We start from the raw sequence: 21,605 nt of genomic DNA on the forward strand, positions 1-21,605 counted from the left end.
GCTGCTTATGGACTCTCAAGCTGTGTCCCAATTCAGAGGCTGCGTCCTTCCAAGGTCGGACGGACTGAGCTTAGTAACGTGTGTACTGGACTTTTATGAAAGTTATATTCAACTGTCTGAAAACTAAACAGGATTCACAACCCGCCTAAATATGTTCACCATGGTCCATTTCTGTATATAATAAAGAGTATAAATTATATATAAAATCACATATTTATAAGATATCAATATGTGATGGATATTTATACGATAAGGTATCAATATTTGAACAGCTTTTAAAAGAAATTGAACCATTTAAAAAAACAAAAAAAAACAACAACATTTGTATGGTTAGATATTAGATCAACGCTAAGGATTTTTTTTACTGTCCCAGTTGGGCCAGTGGTTAACATTTTGACTGGCCCCACAACAAAAAAGTAATAAATAATTCAAATAAAACAGGCCTAGTTATTGCTTTCATTGTTTTTGGCCCATAACCTTAATAAATAAGGCTATGACTCCAAAAACTACTAGCCTAAAGGCCCGTTCCCATCAAGAACGATAACTATACAGATAACCAGGGTCTAAAACTAACTTTTTGCTACACCTGCCAATGGCTGGTGACTTAAGAAAATTTACCGACCATAAATGTTTTTTAGCGGCTATGAAACTGTTTTTGCAAAAACAGGCAATAATGACACCAAAATTTTTGATACCGGTGAAAATGCACAATTCTACTAATACTAATATATACTACTACATACTAATATACATTCAACACATTGTAAAAGACAAGTAAGCAGTAAACAAGAACAAATAATCAAATTACAAGCAAGAGCACAAATAAATACAATATAACAAAGATACAAATGAAATAAATAATTATAATTTGAAATAAGCTTTTCAGGTTTTTCTGGTAGCCTAGTTCTGAGTAGTTTTCAGTTACTGGAATTTAATAAAGCAAGCGAATGTAAATTGACACTGCATAGTCTTCGCAGTAAAAATTAAACATCCTTATTAATTAATTCTTAATAAAGTTACAAAAGTTATTCAGTCAAGAGCAGTGAGAGAATTTTTTTTATTTTTTATTTTCCTTTGTTTTTCGATGAACATTAAAAACACAGCACAGGTTTATTAGGCTGCTGTCTCTTTAAGAGGGAATGCACGGATCCAATATAAGACATAACCGACTATGTTTACTGGGCTAATGAAGCATGCTTCAGATGTGTGCGCACACACAACTTTCCTCACAGCAAGAGTAATGAAATTACCCTATCGCATCGTCTTGTCAAAGCTTAAACTTTCGTTACGATTGAAGCGCCGGCCTGTCAACTACCGAGCATCGTTCACATTCATGCATTGTTAGAATTCATAATAATGTTACCAGCCAACTGCTGAGTGACACCGTTTCATTATCGTTATCTTTATAGTAATCATTCTTGGTGTGAACGGGCCTGTCAGTAATAAAATAAGATCAAATAATAAAATTACGATAGCAATAGCACAAATAAATACAGTAAAACAAAACATAGAAATTAAATAAGCATTGCTTTTCATGCTCTTCAGGGTGTAACAGTAGTTTTCAGGTACAGAAGTTGAATAATCAAATGTAAAATAACACTGTATAGTCTTCTCTGCATAAATTTAAAAAGTTATAAAAGTTATTCAGTCAAAAGTAGTGAGTGATTTTTTTTTTTTTGTTTTTTTTTTTTTTTTGTCCTTTGTTGTTTGATTAACATTAAAAACAGCAGCTGGGTTATTAGGCTGCTGTCACTTTAAGAGCTGCACAGATCCAATATACTGATACACATGCACTTTATTTCTCTGCTGTTTACGTTCACGTAAGACATAACAGACTATGTTTACGAGGATACACTGAAACAAACAGGCATTGTGACAATTTTGTGTAAATATTTCTAAGTGTACGAAGACTTGAAAGAGAACTCAATTCAGCATTCGCGCGCTGTCTGAGAGGGGCTTTCTAGGCGCACGCTCCGGATGTGTGTGAGTACTGAATTGAGTTCTCTTTCACGTCTTCTTGCGCAATATTTTAATTGGCAAGGCTTAAAAACGTGTGCAAATGATAAACTTTTGTGACGATGCAGTACTGGCCCGATTGGGCACGTGACAGTTCAATCACATGTCCCAAGTGTCGTTTTTGCTGGTTCCCCTTTGTGCAGTCTTTATTGTCGAGCCCTGACCCAACAATACTTACAATAAGGAGTGTAATCTGGCATTTTCTCAAAAAATAAAAAAAATAATTCAATCATCACCGGTGCCCAATGACTCTTGGGATGGGCTAGGCTGTGAAGGATCCATTCGTTCAATCCTCCCAGGAAAAGAAGGTTGCATTTTTAGGCCACATTCGAAGAAGGCTTAGAATTGGGACGTTTGCCACGCCGTTGTGATGCATTCGGCCTTCGGAGGATCGGGACTCAGCTTATGTTCACATACACAAGGGAGTTGACCTACCAATGGTTTACTCACAGTTCACTCTGCACATTTACCTGAGATGCATGTACTGTAACTGAGTCCTCTGTTGCTTTAGGTGATCTTCTAGTGGGCTGTGCCAAGAGTTTGGTGGTCTTCAGTCTGAAGCGGCAGACGCTGAGCGAGCAGTTCTCTGTGCTGGACTTCGAGAGGGTCCTCATCCTTCACATCCAGGGCTGGAGCCCATCTCAGGTGGCCTTCTGTGCTGGATACGTGGCCCTTCAAACAGAGCTGGAGGTCCTGGTGGTGAAGCTCACCCCGCAGCAGAAGAGCAGCCTGGACAACACAGCAGAGCAACACTCACTGCTGCCAGAAGATATCATGACTGAAACCAGCTTAGATGAAGATGCAGGTATTATCAGAGCTAGTATGAACAGTTCCCCTCTCTCCTCTCCCATTCCTTTCCTCTTCACTGTACTATCTAATAAAGTCTTAAGAAAAATGGCAAAAAACAACTTAAATTAAATGTACTTCTCATATGCATCATAAACCTAACCCTCATCCTTCCCTCGCGCTCTGTAACACGTTTCCCTCGCGGGTCAAAATGACCCGAAGTTCTAAAATTATACTTTTTTTCTTTTATCCAGAAAGCTTTTTTTTATTTCTTTTAGATCATTTTTTTTTAATGGAATTTTTTGGGAGATTTATTTGTTATTTTTCATTTTATTTACCTTTTATTAATTTGATCAATAAATAATAAATAAATAGTAAATTAGTAATTTAAGCACATTCCTCACATTATTTCAAGTTAAATTCAAAATAACTCACAATTTCATGCCTAAACCTTTTAAAGGAGAACTCCGGTCAATTTTAACATTGAGCTAATTTTTTTGTACATTTGGAGTGCTGTCAGTACAGAGAACAACGGCATAGGTTATCACGTGCGTGAACTCGACAATCGACTACTGTGGACTTCGACCGAAAACAGGAAGAAAATACAGGTATGTGCGCTGGCTGAATTAACATCATTTTTATTCATACCTTTCACATCTACTGCAGTCAGATTCACCGTGTTCACTCTGAAGGAATCACTCACAATGGCTGGGCACTTGTAATGACACATCAAGGATGTTAAGAGGCTAAAAGCAGGTTTAAAACTTGCCCCATTGAAGTCAACAGGGTGCAAATTTTAAAAAGAGGATAACACGGTGTAGGCAACACCGATTTTTGTCGTTGTTCTCTGTACTGATAGCACTCCAAATTTACAAAAAAATGAGCTCAATGTTAAAATTGACCGGAGTTCTCCTTTAATTCAGCTCAAAATATCTTACATTGGGTGTCTTTGCCGACCTCTTGTGAAAGAAAAAGAAAATAACATGATATTTCATGACTCTTGCCACTAGATGGCCTTATAGCTCTATATGGAGAAAATTAGCTGTTCCGCTGGGTCCTAAAGCCACTTCATTCAGTATGCGTTCAGATACACATGTAGACATTATAAAATAATTTTTTGGTAAAGTTTTAGCATTTTTTGTTTGAATTTTGAGCATTTTTGGTTTTTCTATGTGAACTGAAGCATTCCTTGCATTCCATTCATTACAATGGGGGGCAAATTGACCCGCGAGGGAAGGATTTGTTACTTTCTTACATTTAAACCACAAAACTCCTCGAATCCATACGTTTTCTTTTTGTGTATTCGTGGTTGAAGTGCGACAAAAGTCCTGGGGTCTTGGACCCCTCCGATCACCAATTTTATCACAAATATTTTCTGGGTCAAAATGACCCGAAGGAAGGATGAGTTAAAGCCCAAAGTATGTTTTGCATTTAAAAAAAAACAAAAAAGGAAATATACTTTGGTCTTATCTTGACAGTAGAAACCCCTGACACTGAAGATCTCTACGATCTACTTTGACTTGCAATGCTTTTGCGAAACGAGTTGCAACAGTGTTATTTCCTACCTTTTTATATATTTTTTTTTCTAGAGATGAAAAAAGATGGATTCAGCCCCCTCCATGAGCAAGAGGACTTCTTTCTGTTCCCGAAGCATCAGGAGATGTTGGGTAATGAAGCCCAGGAGTGTGGCCTCTCTCTGGTTCTGGAGTGGACTGGTATGGAGGCGGAGAGCCGAGGAGACATGAGCGTGGTTTACATCTTATTCAGGTATAATGAAGAGCTTAAGAAAATGAGCTGCTTTCTGAATGTGGTGTGTGTGTTTGTCAGACGTCACCTCTCTAGTTTGCCCTGTCTAGGAGGTTTGCGCCTGATTTCTTCCAAGGTTGCAGTGTTGAGGAGACACATTTGCATTCCCTACAGCTCCACCCCATGTTTACTGGTAAGTCGTTGGCGAGCGCAACTGGCTTTTAAAGGGAGTAGAAGATGAGAATCTGATTGGTTTATTCCACGTTACGCCCAAAACACACCCATTACTCATTAAGAGAATAGTGACAACACTTTTAGACCTTGCACCGGGAGCGCAGACCATTTTTCCCATCTTAAAACTAGCAAAAGTGGATTTGGACACGTACTAAGTGCCCTTGCGCCCTGCGCTTTAGACCATGTGCTTAGATCCTTAAATTAGTGCCCATAGTGAGCTTCGTTCACTCACACCTCTCTCTGGTACACAGGTAAACGGGAAGAAGCCTCCATCTCCACAGTTGGGGAACCTACTTGTATGTTTGTTTTCTTCTCGTTGCCGAACACCGGCTACATGTACAGCGTGAAGAACGCCGTGGAGCTCGTGTCTACCTACCAGTACCCAGAAAAGACCCACCAGGCTGTGCTTAGTGACCAGTTCCTCTACATCATCACCAGGTAGGGCGGATACATTCCCGCTGTTCACTGTACACATACGGCTCTTCTTGACTGATAAACTAAGGTTAATGATTCCTGTCTTTGTCTGTTGTGATACAGTACATAGTGAGATGAACAGGTTTTTCACGCTCTTATTTTGTCTTATGTATTGTTCCATAGCTCACTGTGATTGGTCAAATGTTGGCATTTATATTTATATATTTGTACTAAAGAGCAGTATACACAGCATTCATTTCTCAGTGTAATGGAAGTAATGACAGATCTTTTCTACCATGTTGTGATATACATCTGAGCAAAACAGATTATCAAAAAAGAAAAGCATGTAGGATTGGGACTTGGTTCAATTTATCTGTTGTTGATTGGATGAAGGCAAATCTTAAAGTCATTATGTCATTACGTTATTAATGGGATATTGCAGTATTTATTATAAATGATTTATCTGTGCACATCATTATTGTTTTAAATACATGTTCCTGGTAATCTTGGATGAGAATAACTTCCTCTTGCAGCATCTCTTCTCTGATGATGAGGGCGGGGCTATAACCTGTCAATCACATGAGATCAGCCAAAAGCAAACCACAACCATCCAATCAACTCCACACGGACAAAATCAACATTTTTTCACTTCAGGAACCCGCCCACATTTGTTTTTGTTCCTGAAGTGTTTCACTCAGATATACAGATAGAGAAGCAAAGACCAGCGCAACTTAAATCTCATGAAGACTTTAATACAAGCTTTCAGTTGATTGTAAAAATGAGGAGAGTTTATGCAGACAAAAAAAATTTGAGAAGTCCGGCATATGTTAATAGAGAAGTCTGTCCTGTCACCGAAAGATGAAGTTATGACATTTTAAATGTAAAATTATAAGGCCCAAAAAAATGAGTCGTTCATAATATCATGCATCTAGAAAATAGATGAGGTGAATTTCCATTTCATGCCGACTTTTAGCATAAAACAAAGAAGTTGGTCTTAATCGTTTGTGGTTATGTTTACTGTAGGAATGCTCTCCAGTGTTTCACCGTCAGGTGCAGTGCGGTAGCGGCTCGGGTCGATGACCCATACATCGACACCACCATGAAGGTAACACAAGTCATCATGGGTTTCCCTGTTTTTGTATATTTTCTCTTTTTTTTTCCCTGACGGTCTTCAAACTCAGTGCTACTATTAAAACCCCTCAGTGGAAGTCTTGCACCGTTTGTGCTTCGAACTTGAATGATACATCATGTGGCTTGTGTGCTATTACTTTACGTCAGATTTTCAACTGCCAGATCAGACAAAATGGCTGAAAATGTCCCGTAAACCTAATCAGAAGGAGGGACTTAAGTCATATCTCGACAGTGTGGTCACATTACTTAAAATTCCCAATTGCACGGATTCCTATTGAAATGACTGGATTTCGCCTTTAATCCGAATCTGGTAATGTGACTGCATCTTTAGCAAGACGCCAAAGCCACTTTTCCACCGTCGGGCCAAACCATTCTCATTGTATAATTATTTGATTCTGTGCCGATCCGACCCAGCCAGTACGGATACGGTTTCTTTTTCTGCTGTGGGACTGATAATGGCGCTCTTTGCATTGTAATACAAAAGTTTACAGACGGTATGAGATGTAAATAGCGGCCAAATGGAGAATGATCAGATATTTCTAACTTCTATAGAGGTTTTGCATTGATGTCACTTTCCCGCCGGATCACGCTCCCTCAGCCGGACTGAGTGGCAGAAGAGCTGCTGTGTGACTGGAGTTAACAGGGGAAACTGTGAAAACACCAGTAAAACAAACGATTATCAGTTTAAATTAAAGGTTGGACTCGAATATAGTGTTCCTCACAACTTACCAAAGATCCAGTGATCCAGTGATATTGACAGTCGTGTTTCCTGACATTTATATGTGCCTTATTTCGACGCCGGGGAAATAAATAAAGCAAATTTGCCTGTGAACGCTTTATATAAACACAATATAGGTCTAAATCTGTGTGATCACTTATATCAATGTTATACTGTATATATCATCCAGCCCTAAAACTTAGTTTTTTTGTCTGTGTTTATTTAAAAATGTCCAATTATGCAGAATAGAAGATGGTAAATATTGAATTGAGGAGTTTTCAATACAATATATAACAATACAATATAGGGTATAATCTTACTCCAAAATTCAACATATCGAGACAAAATGATAACTGCAAATTCACCTTTCACTGCCTGGATCCTGTTGTTTCCGTGAATTACAGTGATCCATTTTCTTCTGTGTTCTGTAGTTTTAAGCAGTCTGTAAAAATATACCTCAGATTCCTTGTCAAATCTAGTTCTCAAAGCTCTTTCCTGTTTTAGATGTGTTTAGTGTGTTTTTCACGGCATTCACGCTGAAAAACACTGTCGCTCAGTGTTTCTGCCTCTCAGTGTGTGTGACTGCAGTCACTCCGGCTGACCGTGATGTCACGCGCATACCCTCTATTAACTTGTGTTTACGCCGCTCAAATAGTGCGCTTGGCCAGATACAGAGAGAAACTGGTAGGCAGGGAATAGACATGTGCACGCATTCTACCAGAACACATAGAGGCAACTGAGGAGCGAGAACGGTTTGTAATCGTGCCGAAACAAGCTCAAGTTAAAGTATAACTGTAAGAGTTCCTCACCGTTCTTAGAACCAACTGTGGTAAAGCGACTCTCGAATCAAGGCCATGCAAACCACTCATATTGACTTCAGAACTAGTTGTCTGAATATGTGAGCGCTGTCCCATCAGGCCTGTCCACCCTCCACGATGGAGGTGTGCGCTCTGAGGATCCAGCTCTTCATCGGACTCAAGGTTCTCTGTCAGGATGGGAATCATGTTGTTCTCCTGACAGCAGCAGACGTGGACAGCAAAGAGGACATCGAGAGATCAGCCCGCAAAAACACGTACGTGTGCTTGTTCACGATCACGTTTATATCCTGAGTACACATTTCAGAGTGCATGAACTTACGTTTTGACTGCTTGATTCTTTCAGTATGACGTTGCTTGTTTGGTTTGTAGGTGAATGGTAGTGCACTGAGTAAACACGGCCTGTAACTCTTATTGTAGTGAATCGAGGGAACTCAGGGCCCTGACAGGCATTTTAGTAGCTGTAGGTCTAGAGCCGTCCTCAACGCCGACTCTGGAAAGCCTTCTGTCCAGGTCCTTCCTGTAAGTTAGCGAGTAGCATGATCCTAACAGTGGGCCGCTCTGAAACAAGCCCTAAAACTCCTCCTAACCCACTGTGAGTGTTCCCTGCATGCAGTCCTTCATAACATCTCAGTTTTGTTCAGACGTGACTTCATCATAAATGAGACAAGAACCTCTCAGTATGGTTCATGACTTCCTCTTATGTAGAGAACACTTTAACACTATATAGCTGAATTTAACCAACCACAGCTGTACTAATCCTACAACCCCTTTCAGTCTGGAAAATTAACAAGTAATTCGTTGTCCCTCCATTTAAAGGGGTCATGACATTAGAAATCAAATGTGCCTTGATCTTTTGATATAGAGGGGGTCTTTATACTATTAAAACACCCTGCAAGATTTATATAGCTTAAAACATCCTCCTCATTATAAACAAAGAATTTATTTAATAAAGCTCCAAAAACGGCTTGTTTTGATATTGCGGGATCTGTGGCGCAACACACGAAAATACATTTGCATATGATTTCCTCCAGAGCAAGACATCGACGAATAGTGATACACCATCTCAGCATAGACTCCGCCCACTGGCGTCACTTAACGGCTGACTGATGTGTCTACACTGGATGTGAGACCATATAACCCTAACCCTAAAAAGTCAAAAGCAAATAAAACCTATTATAATCACTGACGCTGTCTACACTGATACTGTATACAGATGCGCGCTCAGTTTAAACAGTGTGTTTGCGTCTCTGTACAGACTTGGTTTATTTTAATGGTGTCCCGGTTCACATCAGAGGATTATATGTTTGTTCGGAGCATTTTGTTTTGTAATCGAGGCACAGTGTAATGGAGAGTTCGCAAAGAAAGCAGCGACTATATTGGATCTGACAGCAGCTGCATTACAAACCATAATTCAATGATTTCATAATGCAAATGAGGGTTTTATATGGATAATGTTCTCAAAACACTTACTCGCGTGCAATAGCCAGTGAGTGCTGAGACTGTTTCCTATGCAGTGTGACGTTAGCCAATTATAACAGTGGCCGTTTACTGACTAGCCTTAAAGGAGCCGCGCCTTAAAAACTGATCATTTCAGACAGAGGCTCAGAATGAAGATTGAAAAGAATTGTTTTTCCGCATATATATGTATAAACATTATAAGTGAAGCTTGAGGAACATGTTACTGTATATATATATATATAAATAAAATAAAATGCATCATGACCCCTTTAAGTGTGTTTTATTGGTATTATTTGTTTAATGACCTAGAATACTGACAGAAGGTGCAGTCACATTAGTGAAATTTCATTGAAATTCATTAAACTTTTTGGGGGCAAAACTGGTCAATTGTCTATTGTCATTAGTAAAGTATGAAGCACAGTTTACCAGAAATCACTTTTAAACCAAGCGGCTTTCTGTTGGTCAATGCGTCACATTTGCATGACCAACTGCGAAATGAGCAGAGAAAAATCTGTAGTCCTTACACATAATTCCAGATGGTTGTTGATTCCTATTGACCAAAAACAACAGTGAATGTGGCGGCACCTTAACTTAAGAAAACGCAAGCAGTAAATGCAACTGTGCAGTTAGGACCTTTGACTGCTATCATTGTCTTCTATGTTCCTCAGATCCAGGAAGATCTCCATCTCCAAACCCACAGAGCCGACGGACAGCGGTCATGGCTGGAACCTCTATGTCATCACTTCTGTGTCCACACTGCAGCTCTACAGAGAAATAGTACTGGAGCTTCACATATTGATTCGATTATCACTAACTCTTTTAGAGCCAGGCTATTGTTGAGATGTTTATATCTTATTCTTATTCTGATTGACGTGTAAAGCGTCCAACAACAGTTATGAATGGGCATATCTGAAATCGATTATGCTAATCGTTTACTGCCACTAATGGCACAGAAATTACACATGGGCACATGTGTCAGTCGTGGGCTAAAGGTTTGCGAGTCGGACTGGTAACCCAGAGGTTTACCCTTGAGCAAGGCACCTAACCCCCAATCTCTCCCCGGGCGCCACAGCTTAAAGGCTGCTCCGGGTGTGTGTGTCACGGTTTGCAGTGTGTGTGTGTTCACTACTCACTACTCTACTCCTAATGTGTGTGCACTAACTTGGATGGGTTAAATGCAGAGGACAAATTCTGAGTGTGGGTTACCATACTTCACTTCACTTCACTCACATGCAGAAAATCCTTTATTAAGGCTAATTTGCTTACATCAAACCAAATTAAAGGTGCAGTATGTGATAATTTTTTTTTAAATCGTTGCTGAACACTTGATATTTGAAATCAACCCAAACAAACACATCAGCCAATACTGCTGATTGGGTTACTCTCTCTCCTCCCCCATCATGAGTGGACAGGCCCCCACTGCTGATTAAATAAATAATTAAATAAGTAAATAATAATAATAAGACTCATAATAATTTAAGTAATTTCATATTCTAACAGTAAATGTTGGGCATCAACTGTGTTTGCCAAAAAATAAAAGAAATCGTTAAATGTTCATTTGGTTTATATTTTAAAAGATTAAAGTGTTAATATTTTATGGTTTATGTTAAATCCAGAAAATGTTTAAAAGACGACAGAATTTCTGAAAACAATTAAGGGCCCTATTATTGTAAAATTTTTACTAAATTGTTAAAGTTTTATGAATTCCATACATTAGACATGTTTTTTGATTATTAACATTAAACTAGATGCGAAAGTGCGTCGAGACAAACTTTAAGTTGGCTTGGAAAAGTTTGAGCGAGAAGTTTAAAGTAGTTTGAAGTATTACATTATTACTTGATTTGATCTTTCTCTACCCTTTTATAACAAAAAAATATTGTGTTGCCGTCACATGAAAAACGATCAAATTATCATATAATTGTTCTGGGTGGTTGCTAGGTGGTTGCAATTGTGTTCTGGGTGGTTGTTATGAGAGAGATAAATTAGAAATATTAGATAGAATGGAAAATTAGTTTGGATGGATTAAAGAAAGAGAGAAAGAAAGAAAGAAAGTTTTAAAATCTTGAAGTTTAAAGCATGGGCGTCGGAACCATTGTATATGGGTGGGACAAGACCCACCCACTTTTTAAGACCAATGCTATTGGACCCACTTACTTTTACCGTCTCTAATTCAGCGCATTTGTCTGTTCACTTTTCAGAGCCGCCGTCAGTCAAATCCATTCCACTTGAGGAATGCCCTGATAAATTAAACTCCATTTCCGCTGAATCGCTACATTATATTTCTCAACGAGCCGCAGCTGACGAAAGTAACCGCCCGTTGTACCCTTCCAGTCAAATATTGCGTTGCAAACATCAATAACAGCTTTAAGTTGTCATTGCTGGCAAATGACCATGGTATTCGCGGGATAATCCACGGATAGCTGTGCATTTAATGCATGACGTGGAGGCAAAGAACCGCCCGACGTGAAGTGGAGTTTAGTTTACTTGTTTTAATTAAAAGGCACCAGAATACATGAAATGGTATTTAATCCAGTAACATTTAACACAGACCCACCCACTTTTTTCCTTCTTCCGACGCCCATGGTTTAAAGTATTGTATAGATAGATACATAGATAAGTTAGAAAGGAAGATAATTTAAAAAGAAAGAAAGAAAGAGAATGATTATTTAAAAAGACAGACAGGCAGATATAGATAGATAGATACATAGATAAGTTAGAAAGAAAGAAAGAGTGAAAGACAGAAAGAAAGATAGTTTGTACCAAAGTTTGGAGAAGTTTTAAAAGCATGAAGTTTGAAGGTTTTCAATTTCAGTTTAGAAATATTAGAGTCGAATGAGCCTCTCCAACTGTCAAAATTATAATTTAGGCAGTTGAAGTTTGAATAGTCTTGGCTCAATTTGAACATTCCACAATGAAAGTCTATGGGATTTGTCCCAGTTTGTTTCAGCAATTTTAGGAAAACAGTAAGTCAGATCAGTCTAAATAGATAAGGCAACGCGAGTCAGAACAGTTTGAAGGTTTAGTCTGAGTTCAGTGGTTGTAGCTTGAACAGTTTCGGAGGAGTAGCGTGGAGAAATTTTGGCTAAGAATAATAATAATAAGCTTAAGTACAATATCAGTATGTTGGCTTTTCCAAGCCAACTTAATTAAACAATTAAAACAGAAACCCCCCAAAAATGAAAACATAGGAAATTTGGGGGAAATAAGCTGAATAAAAAAAAAAAAAAACGGATTTCAAAGGGCCCTAAAAATGTCATTTTTAGTACTTTAATAAATTGGTGTTAAATTGTATGAGTTTCATGATATGCTTTTTATCTGTAAAATTGTATTTATTAAATAAAACTGAATCCAGAATCTAAATTTCATACGGCCCATGTTTCCCACATGCCGCATGTAAACGTTCCTCATTGTTTCCATCAGGTGGAATACAGCAGGAGATATGAGCAGTCGAGCCCGTCGTCTCAGAGCTGCATTCACCTGCTGAGTGAAGGTCACCTGCTCCTGCGCACAGCCCTGCTCCTGGACCCTGACCCCGACCCCGAGCCTGCGGAGACAAGAGCGCAGCTGCAGCAGGCCTTCCAGGAGAGCTGCGCTCACTTAGGAGACTGCTTCAGCAGGTCAGCTGCGCTCTCATGGGATCAGGCATTATCTGTGTCACACTCTGATCTCATGTTTCATTCGCAGGTTTGATAAGAAGGACTATCATCTGGCTCTTCCGTACTATAAGATGTCAGGCCTCACTGTGACTGATGTCATTAAGAGGAATATGTCCATGAGCGGCTCCTCGAACGGGTACGGTAGAGGATTTCTCTTCTTCCTGAAGCATTCGATCTACGAGGAGAACATGGAGGAGCTTAGCAAGGTACTGAAGGAAACACCTGTGTCTCACACATGGACTTTTTTGATATAGTGGTCATCAAATATTTGCTAAAACGCAATTCACTGTTCAATGTTACGCAAATGCATATGTAGAAATTTAATCATCTAAAAATGGCCTAAAGATCATCTGATATGGGGGCTTTCAAACAGGGAGAAGCATTTTTTTTTTATTTTAATTTTTGTTTTCAAAAATATAATGTTTAGGGCTGTTAAAGTTTGAATTTGATATAATTTGATATGATTACAGTTTTATTCTGCTGGGACTGAAATCAATCATTTTATTCTATTCTATTGATAAACAAGTTTTTAACAGTCATATAAAAACATTATTTTATTTTTATTTTATTTTATTTTAAAGGTTTATACAACTATAACCAAGTTTTTTACAGTCATTTAAAAACATTATTTTATTATTTTATTTTATTTTATTTTAAAGGTTTATACAACTATAACGATATATACAACTATCATTATTCTAACAAAAGGTAGAAAAACATAAACTTTCAGCTAAATACAAAGGTTACGGATACATTTAATTATCTTTAGTATAATGACAATATAGAATAAAATTATTTAATTTGGGGGAAAATTTCTTTACAAATGGTGTATATAATTGTTTAAAAAAGTAAGTAAATAAATTGTCTTTATAATATCAAACTTTGGATTTTTCTAATAGTATAAATATCTTTATACACAAAATGGACAGCTGCAGTTATATTTAATAAGTGAGTCCCTCACAAAAGGATCAACATGTTGGGGATTCTGGGTATCAAAACGTTTGAAAAAGTCTGATATAAAAGAAAAGAGGGATGAGTCAGAAAGATGTTTTGTGGTTATCAAAATACTGCCTCAAATGCTGCTCAACTTGTACTGCACCTGGAATATTTATTTAATTAATTATTTAATTTAGGGGATAATTTACGGTCACATTAAACTTCCCGCTCCATTATGACCTGCAGATTTGCATAGCACAAACACATTTGACCAATAGTGGATCTAAAATGCACAGATTGACCTCTTGGTTGAACTCACAGAACACACAAATTTAACCGCTGTATTGTTTGCAGTTTTGCAATTATTATTATTAGAATGTATTTATTTACCTTTTAATTCAGTTTCATGAATTTATTTATTGGTTAAGAATAATGAAATTACACAAAATCTTTGTGACAACTTTAAAATCCTCATTTAAAACTAAGTATAATTATTATTATGTAACGGTTATATCAAATGATGACATTGTTGTAACAGTCATCCTGTGTGTGTTGCAGGACATGGCTGATAAAGTCCTGGAGATCTTTAGTGTGGCTGAACCTGCTCAGCTTCCTCATGTTGTGAGCAGCCCGTCCATGCTGAAGGCTGACCCTGACGGGGCCATTGCCCTCCTGAGACAGCTGGAGGCCCCCGGGGCCCCGTCCATCACCCTGTCCCTGTGTATCGCCTCCCTGGCCCTGCGGGAGGGGGACCTGCACACTTACAGCCAGCAGATGGACCGCCACGCTGAGGTATTTCAGCAGGAATTCCGTCCCCATAATGTTTCATTAAAACTAGCTTACTATAAACATAAAACTAAACTTTTATATTAAAATTATTGTGCTGACACTATGCAGCATTGTTAGTTATTTGTCCCAAATCTGTACGTAATCCCTCTGAAAACTAAACACACTCAAGTACAGCACACTTTTTTCTGAAGGAATAAACAGACAGCGACGCTGGCAGAGTGGATCTTTACTGTCACTTCACAATAATGGAAAGCAGGTTGGAAATGTCTGGTTTTATGGTTAATTTGCCACCAAAAATCAAGATATGGGCGCAAAAAACACATCAGAACAAGTTTGCTAAATTCAGAACTGCATACGATACGACTTTATCAAACATTTTTTCCATAGAAAGACATGTTAAAAGTAGTAGGAGTACTCGAGTAGTATCCTAGTATGCAGTTCTGAGAGTGGTGTAGTACTTGAGACTGGTCTCGAGACCATTTTTTGAAAGTCTCGTCTCATTCTCAATACTCTCTGGTCTTGGTCTTGACTTGGTCTCAGTTTAGGTGGTCTTGACTACAACACTTTGTTCCGAATTCATCAATAGTGGTGTTTGGTTCCTGAATGAATCCACGTTTGAACAAATTAGTTGAGCGAATGATTCAATTACCCATTCATAAAATAACAGGCTTTGTTCTTGAATAAATCAGTCCTTTTGAACAAATCAAATGATTAAATGACTCACTCTTGCCGACACCTAGCGGCAGTTTTAGTTTCATGTTTAAAAACACAGTTTTCCCATCATTTCATATTTCTAGATTTTAAATTGTGTTAAATATAAATGTTGAATGAAATGTTAATCTCACATAGTTTATGTAATTGTAATTGAAGCCTTTGTCACTCTAAAAGACAGAGAAAACTCACTCTCTGCTTTTAACTTTAAGTTTTATTTCTACACTTGATTATATTACATTTCTAAAGTATTTCTTACTACAGGTTAAATAAATTCTGCTTTGTTATTTTGAATTGTAAAAAATCCCTAAATAACAAAAATGGCTATATCGCCATATAAACCTTTATCGTGAAATAAGATTTTGGTCAAATCGCCCACCCCATGGTGTTCCGTTTGTTTTTCCTGACTTTACGTGTTAATTCTCTGCTGTCTGTAGATGCTACAGGTGTACGGCTTCATCGAAGCGCCCAAACTACTGCTCCACGGCAGAGGGAAGGAGGTGATGCCCACCACATTGGCCCGGCACCTGCGCGACACACACAAGGGGCTGCTGGTGGCGGCGGTCGTAGCGCTGCACGAGAACAGCAAGATGCGACTGGAGGAGGCCGATCTCTTCTTCCAGGTACATACAGAGAGTCAGAGAGTGTTTCTGTCCGTGTCATTCTCATAGCCGTGTGTGTTAATCTCTCTCTCAGGAGCTGTGTAAGGATGGCGTTGAGGTTGAGAGCGGTCCTCAGTTACTGGTGGACTTCTGGGAGGCTCTGTTAGTAGCGTCCTCTCATGAATCCATCATCCAAGAGCTGCTCTTCCGTCTCACGTCTGTCTATATCGACCGCATCACGTGCAGAGATCGCTCCGGCGTCAAAGCCCTCAAAACGGCAGAGGATCTGGTGAGCAAGATAACTTGCCTATCAAAATGTAACACAGCAGGTGTTTTGTTTACACGTTTCTAGGTTATTAATAGAGTGCTCAGACTGGGGTCCAAGGATCCGCAGTGGGCCAAAAGAGTGTTTAGAGAAAACCAGTGTTACAAACATACATATAAATAGATAATAAAACATAAGATATAAGGAATAATAAGGGTCCGAGAATAGACCCCTGGGGAACACCACAGAGTAATCTAGCTTTATTAGAATAGACACCCTTAACACAAACAAACTGTCTTCTATTGGAAACTTAATTTGTATTTAGTATCATGAAAACCATATTTATACAGCTTTTCCAGCACCACCTCCCTCTCTAGCTGAGTAGTTCCTTCTTTCCTTTGTCGTACGGTTTCAGAAAAATTCGATTGGACATTGAAAAAAAAGCTTTTCTGCTCAGAGTTTATTTTTTTTAATTTTTTTGTCCATCTGAAATCAAAATTGGCCCTATTTACTTTGTTAGCGCATATTACTAGTATTGTGGTGAACAAATAATCTGTGTTAATACACAGAAATTTTTTTTTTGCTGTGGTAATCTTTAATCAAAATCTGAAAAGTTACTTCCGGTCTGGAATGGCGTTCCTTCTCTGATGACGTCAGTTTGACGGCTTGGGTTGAAAACGCTTAACCACTCCCGTCAAACCGTCAGTCTGCTATGAGCAGAGATGGAGAGGAGGAGCGCTAAAGTTAAACCCTGCCCTCTGTTCAATATTCCCTTTCACTTGGAAATACGTCACAACACTGGAGAAAAGTCGTTTGCAACTTCCGGTTCACGGGGACTTTAAACTTCAGGCGCTCAGGGTGTTCATACAAAAACGCGAGGCGCAGCAGCCGGTTAAAACCCGGGGCGCATAAACCGTGCGCAAAACGCTCACTGCCAATAGAAAACTATTTAAAAAGGGCACATCTCACTGCAAAAAATGCGTTCTGTGTGATCGGGGCCTTTGGCTTCCCAGATCTATGAGCCCAATCCAACTCTTTGAACTTTCTATTCATCAAAAAATTCTGAAACAAATGTATAACGGTCGCCCGAATAATATTGAGCCGTAAAAAACTGTTTACAATAATGGTAATAATAAGAACCAGATCTTGACATTAACACCCACATGTGCTGCATGTGCTGTTTGTTTGGGTTTCCAATAGCGTGCATTTGGGAACTCGTATAAAGTCTGACACGCTTTGTGTTTCATAGCGAAGTGTGGCTCCGTTTATCATGTACATGCGTGGAGCGTCTCAGCAGCGCGGTGTTGGGTAGTTTGGGTAGCTTATAATGTTCATCTGGTTATGCAATGTGCGCCATTTCACCAGATTTGTGAGGTAAATCATTTATAAACTTACACCAACACATGAGAATACACCAGTATGTTTCTAAATATGCAAACTGTTCATTGTGATTTCAAAATAAAAGTTCTGAGTTTGCATGTTTTGATGTGCATGTGTTCTTGTTCAAGAAATGACAGTGGCTGTAGCATTTCTATCGTACAGAAGTGGCCAATATATTTATTGGCCTTTAAAATATTAAAGATTAATTGGACGTTTGAATTCAATGTTGTTTGGCCAATATTAAACAAGGATTTGATCATGCTGTAGTGTAACAACAACAATCACCAGGCATTATTATTATTATTATTATTATTAATATTATTATTATTATGTATGTATTTTAAGTCATTTTAAAGCATTTTAAAGTGCACTTAGGTCAATTTTTATCACCACCATTATTTTTTTTTTTTATCTGATTACTTAATTAATCGTCAAAATAATCGACAAATTACTCAATTACAAAAATAATTGTTACTGACAGCCCTTGATTTGATTAGTTAAAACATTTCAAAATGCACCTTCATTGTTTTGCATTTTGTGACTTTCAGGCAAATAAAAGAAAATTTTTCCAGTCATGTATTTCATTATTGAAGATTTTTTTTTCAATAGTGTTAAAATCTCATCTCGTTCTCGTGAACTCAATATCGTGTCGTCTCGTGTCTCATGTATCGTCACACCCCTAATAAAACATAATTTCCCAACAACAAAACTGTGACCAGTGACCTAGTAATTTTGGAAAAGCACAGTGACTGGTGAGCAAAAAAGGTAATGTCAAGCAACAGCAATAATTGAGCAGAAAATCATCATATTAGAATGATTTCTTGTGACACTGAAGACTGGAGTAATGATGCAGAAAATTCAGCTTTGTTCACAGGAATATATTACAGTTTACAATATATAAAAATAAAATAAAATGATCTTTTAAATTATAATAATTCACAACATTTCAGTTTTTACTGTATTTTGATCGAATAAATGCAGCCTTGGTGAGTTGAATAGACTTCATTAAAAAAATATTAAAACAATTAATTATTCCTTTGACCGATAGTGTATGTTATACTTTCTTTTGATGATTTTCTTTGTTTTATTGTGCATAATGGTGCAGAAAATGTTGGCTTGGCAAACACCCCTAATTAGTGACATTAGGTCTCAAGAGACTGTCAGATGTGTCTTTAAAAAAGCCTGCGTAAATGACGATTACTGTAGCTTAAAGACTTTAATTTTCCTCATCAAATGTTTCTTCATATCCAGATAAACTCCTGTTCTCATTATGGGATGTTGTATCCGTGGGTGAGCATCCTGACACCTGTCCAGTTCAACATCACCCATGACCACCAGGAGGACCTGCACAAACTTCAGGTGTGTACTCATGTATGTCTCTCTTTTTGGCAAGCAACACCATTAAATAACACACATTAACATCCAGGAGCTCTATGAAGTGCAGCCAGAAGAGCTGAAGGAAAGGAGTTTGGCCTTGTGTACACTGGAAAAAATTACTATAGGATTCACTTTGAAACAATCAATTTAACAAATAATTACAAAGAAATAAGTAACACTGAATTGAATAGGAAATTTTGAAGTATAAAGACATGGTATAGAAAGAAATGGGATTTGAAGTAGAAAATAGAAATGGTATTTTCTTGTAAAACAATCCAGTAATCTTTATTTACAACTTTGAAAAATCTTTTTTACAGTGTACACGAACCTCAGCTCGACAAATAATTTCAGTAACACTTTACAATAAGGTTCATTAGTTAACTTTAGTTATTAATGTGTTAACTAACATGATCTAACCATGAGCAATACATTTGTTACAGTATTAGTTCATCTTTGATAATGTTAGTTTATACAAATACAGCTGTTCATTGTTTGTTCATGTTAGTTCATTAGTAGTGCATTAACTAATGTTAACAAAATTTTAATAATGTCAAGTCAAGTCACATTTATTTATACAGCGCTTTAAACAATACAGAGTGTTTCAAAGCAGCTTTACAGAGATAACAGGAAAATAATACAACAAAGTTTGTTTCCAGAAGAAAATAGCGTCACAGTCCAGCTTAAGTAAGTTCAGTGATGGTTCATTTTGGTGTGAAAGTTATTAATTTAGTTCATATATACAGTATATACATCATATAGTAGTGTCAATGCAGGCAGATCAATATTATTGTTAAATATTAAATTAAATATTAAATGTAATGTCCCCAACTAAGCAAGCCAAAATGGCAATGGCAACAAAGGTGAAAAAGGCGACAATGACAAGGAACCAAAACTCCATCAGTGACAGAATGGAGAAATAAACCTTGGGAGAACCCAGACTCAGTCACTCAGTTCTCCTCTGGCCAACAAGCGAACAGTGTATGATTATGATTCAGGAGCATTACAGGTCAGAAGTCAGATATGTATGTATTAATGTATTAGTAAATGTTGAAATTAACATTAACAAAGATTAATAAATGCTGTATAAGTGCAGTTCATTATTAGTTCATGCTAATTAATGTAGTTAACTAATGAAACTTATTCCAGGTTCTAGGTAAAACTAATAACTAAGTGTTACCATAATTTCTTACATTTTTGGGGACGATTCACCCAAAAACTACAAGTTTCAGAGATTTGTTTCAGATTCTGGCATGTTTTCTCCCTTAGTTCAGTTTGTTTAGGTATGTATGAACACGGCAATCACGCTCAGATTCACACCAAACACCATCGTTCCGAGATCACCTGAACGAGATGGTCTCATCCGATTGGAAAATTAACTCTAGATGTGATGAAAAAGCAATCCAACCCAACGGATCAATGAACCAAGCTGTATCATAATTCATTATGGGAAATGCGTTGTGTAAAAAAGCAACAGTGAGCATATTAGTCATCGCAATTGAAAACCAAAGAGAGTGTTATAGTGTTAATGTTAAAGTGTTGTGGAATTTTCTCTCTCTCTCTCTCTCTCTCTCTCTCTCATGATAAATGTATAAAGTTGGGCCCAAATAAAGCATTAGCTCATGTGTTCCCCTTCAGTCTCTGCTGTGCGGGCCGACGCTGGAGGTGTCCTCCATTCTGCCTCTGCTGGAGCAGCTGTCGGAGTCTGACGCCACCGGCCTCAGCGTTCATGTGCTCTGCGCCACCAGACTGGGCCAGCACCACAGCTCCATCGACAAGCTTCTGGACCGATGCCCACGAGCCATCATCCCCTACGCCAACCACGAGCTGCAGAACGACAAACTGGTAACAAGCTCAACAGCTCGAGCGAGAAGACTTCGACACATGCTTGTCTTGATTTGTCGTAACTGAACATTGCGTTCTCATAAAAATGGATGAAAATTGCCATTTTGAATGGATTCACAAACTGTTTTTCACTGCTACTTTCCTAAAATGTCTGTCCAAACTTCACTGAAATCGATTCAAATCATGTTTCAAGGCATGTTCACATGAAGGACGAAGACTTAAATGATAACGACAAACATGCCATTTTAAAAATCCTTCTAAATGTAAAAGAACAGAAGTCCACAACCACAACAGCACAAAGGAACGTATCGTAGGATTCACTTTCAGCTGATGAACGATAAAACCATAGACAGCCAATCAGAATCCACCTGACTTTAAAGAGCTCGAGCATAAAAAGCTTGTGGATGCTAATACTGTTATAGTTATCTTGGTAACACTTTACAATAAGGTTCATTAGTTAACATTAGTTAACAACATTAGTTAACAGCATTTATTAATGTTTGTTAATATTAATTTCAACATTTACTAATACTTTATTAAAATCTTGTTAACATTAGTTAATGCACTGTGAACTAACATGAGCAAACAATGAACATCTGTATTTTTATTATCTTACATTAACAAAGATTAACAAATACAGTAACAAATGTATTGCTCATGGTTAGATCATGCTAGTTGATACATTAACTAATGCTAACTAATGAACCTTATTGTAAAGAGTTAGCG

At 37.8% G+C, this 21,605-nt stretch overlaps 1 protein-coding gene across 2 annotated transcripts in view; it reads left to right on the forward strand.

Annotated features, from left to right (window-relative positions):
- Positions 1–21,605, forward strand: part of hps3 (HPS3 biogenesis of lysosomal organelles complex 2 subunit 1) — a 31,184-nt gene that overhangs the window by 8,560 nt on the left and 1,019 nt on the right. The window contains exons 3-17 of one of the 2 annotated variants that reach the window (XM_082139715.1): positions 2,528–2,821; positions 4,392–4,569; positions 4,659–4,741; positions 5,034–5,220; positions 6,220–6,301; positions 7,963–8,117; positions 8,281–8,382; positions 9,990–10,098; positions 12,742–12,938; positions 13,006–13,183; positions 14,472–14,705; positions 15,851–16,036; positions 16,110–16,304; positions 18,912–19,019; positions 20,673–20,879. In XM_082139715.1, coding sequence (XP_081995841.1) covers positions 2,528–2,821; positions 4,392–4,569; positions 4,659–4,741; positions 5,034–5,220; positions 6,220–6,301; positions 7,963–8,117; positions 8,281–8,382; positions 9,990–10,098; positions 12,742–12,938; positions 13,006–13,183; positions 14,472–14,705; positions 15,851–16,036; positions 16,110–16,304; positions 18,912–19,019; positions 20,673–20,879 — 2,495 coding nt within the window. The remainder of the gene's footprint in view (positions 1–2,527; positions 2,822–4,391; positions 4,570–4,658; positions 4,742–5,033; positions 5,221–6,219; positions 6,302–7,962; positions 8,118–8,280; positions 8,383–9,989; positions 10,099–12,741; positions 12,939–13,005; positions 13,184–14,471; positions 14,706–15,850; positions 16,037–16,109; positions 16,305–18,911; positions 19,020–20,672; positions 20,880–21,605) is intronic. The other variant, XM_082139716.1, reaches the window with a different exon arrangement.

The sequence above is a fragment of the Leuciscus leuciscus genome (genome assembly GCF_965113295.1).
Source record: "Leuciscus leuciscus genome assembly, chromosome: 15".
Classification (NCBI taxonomy): Eukaryota; Metazoa; Chordata; class Actinopteri; order Cypriniformes; family Leuciscidae; genus Leuciscus; species Leuciscus leuciscus.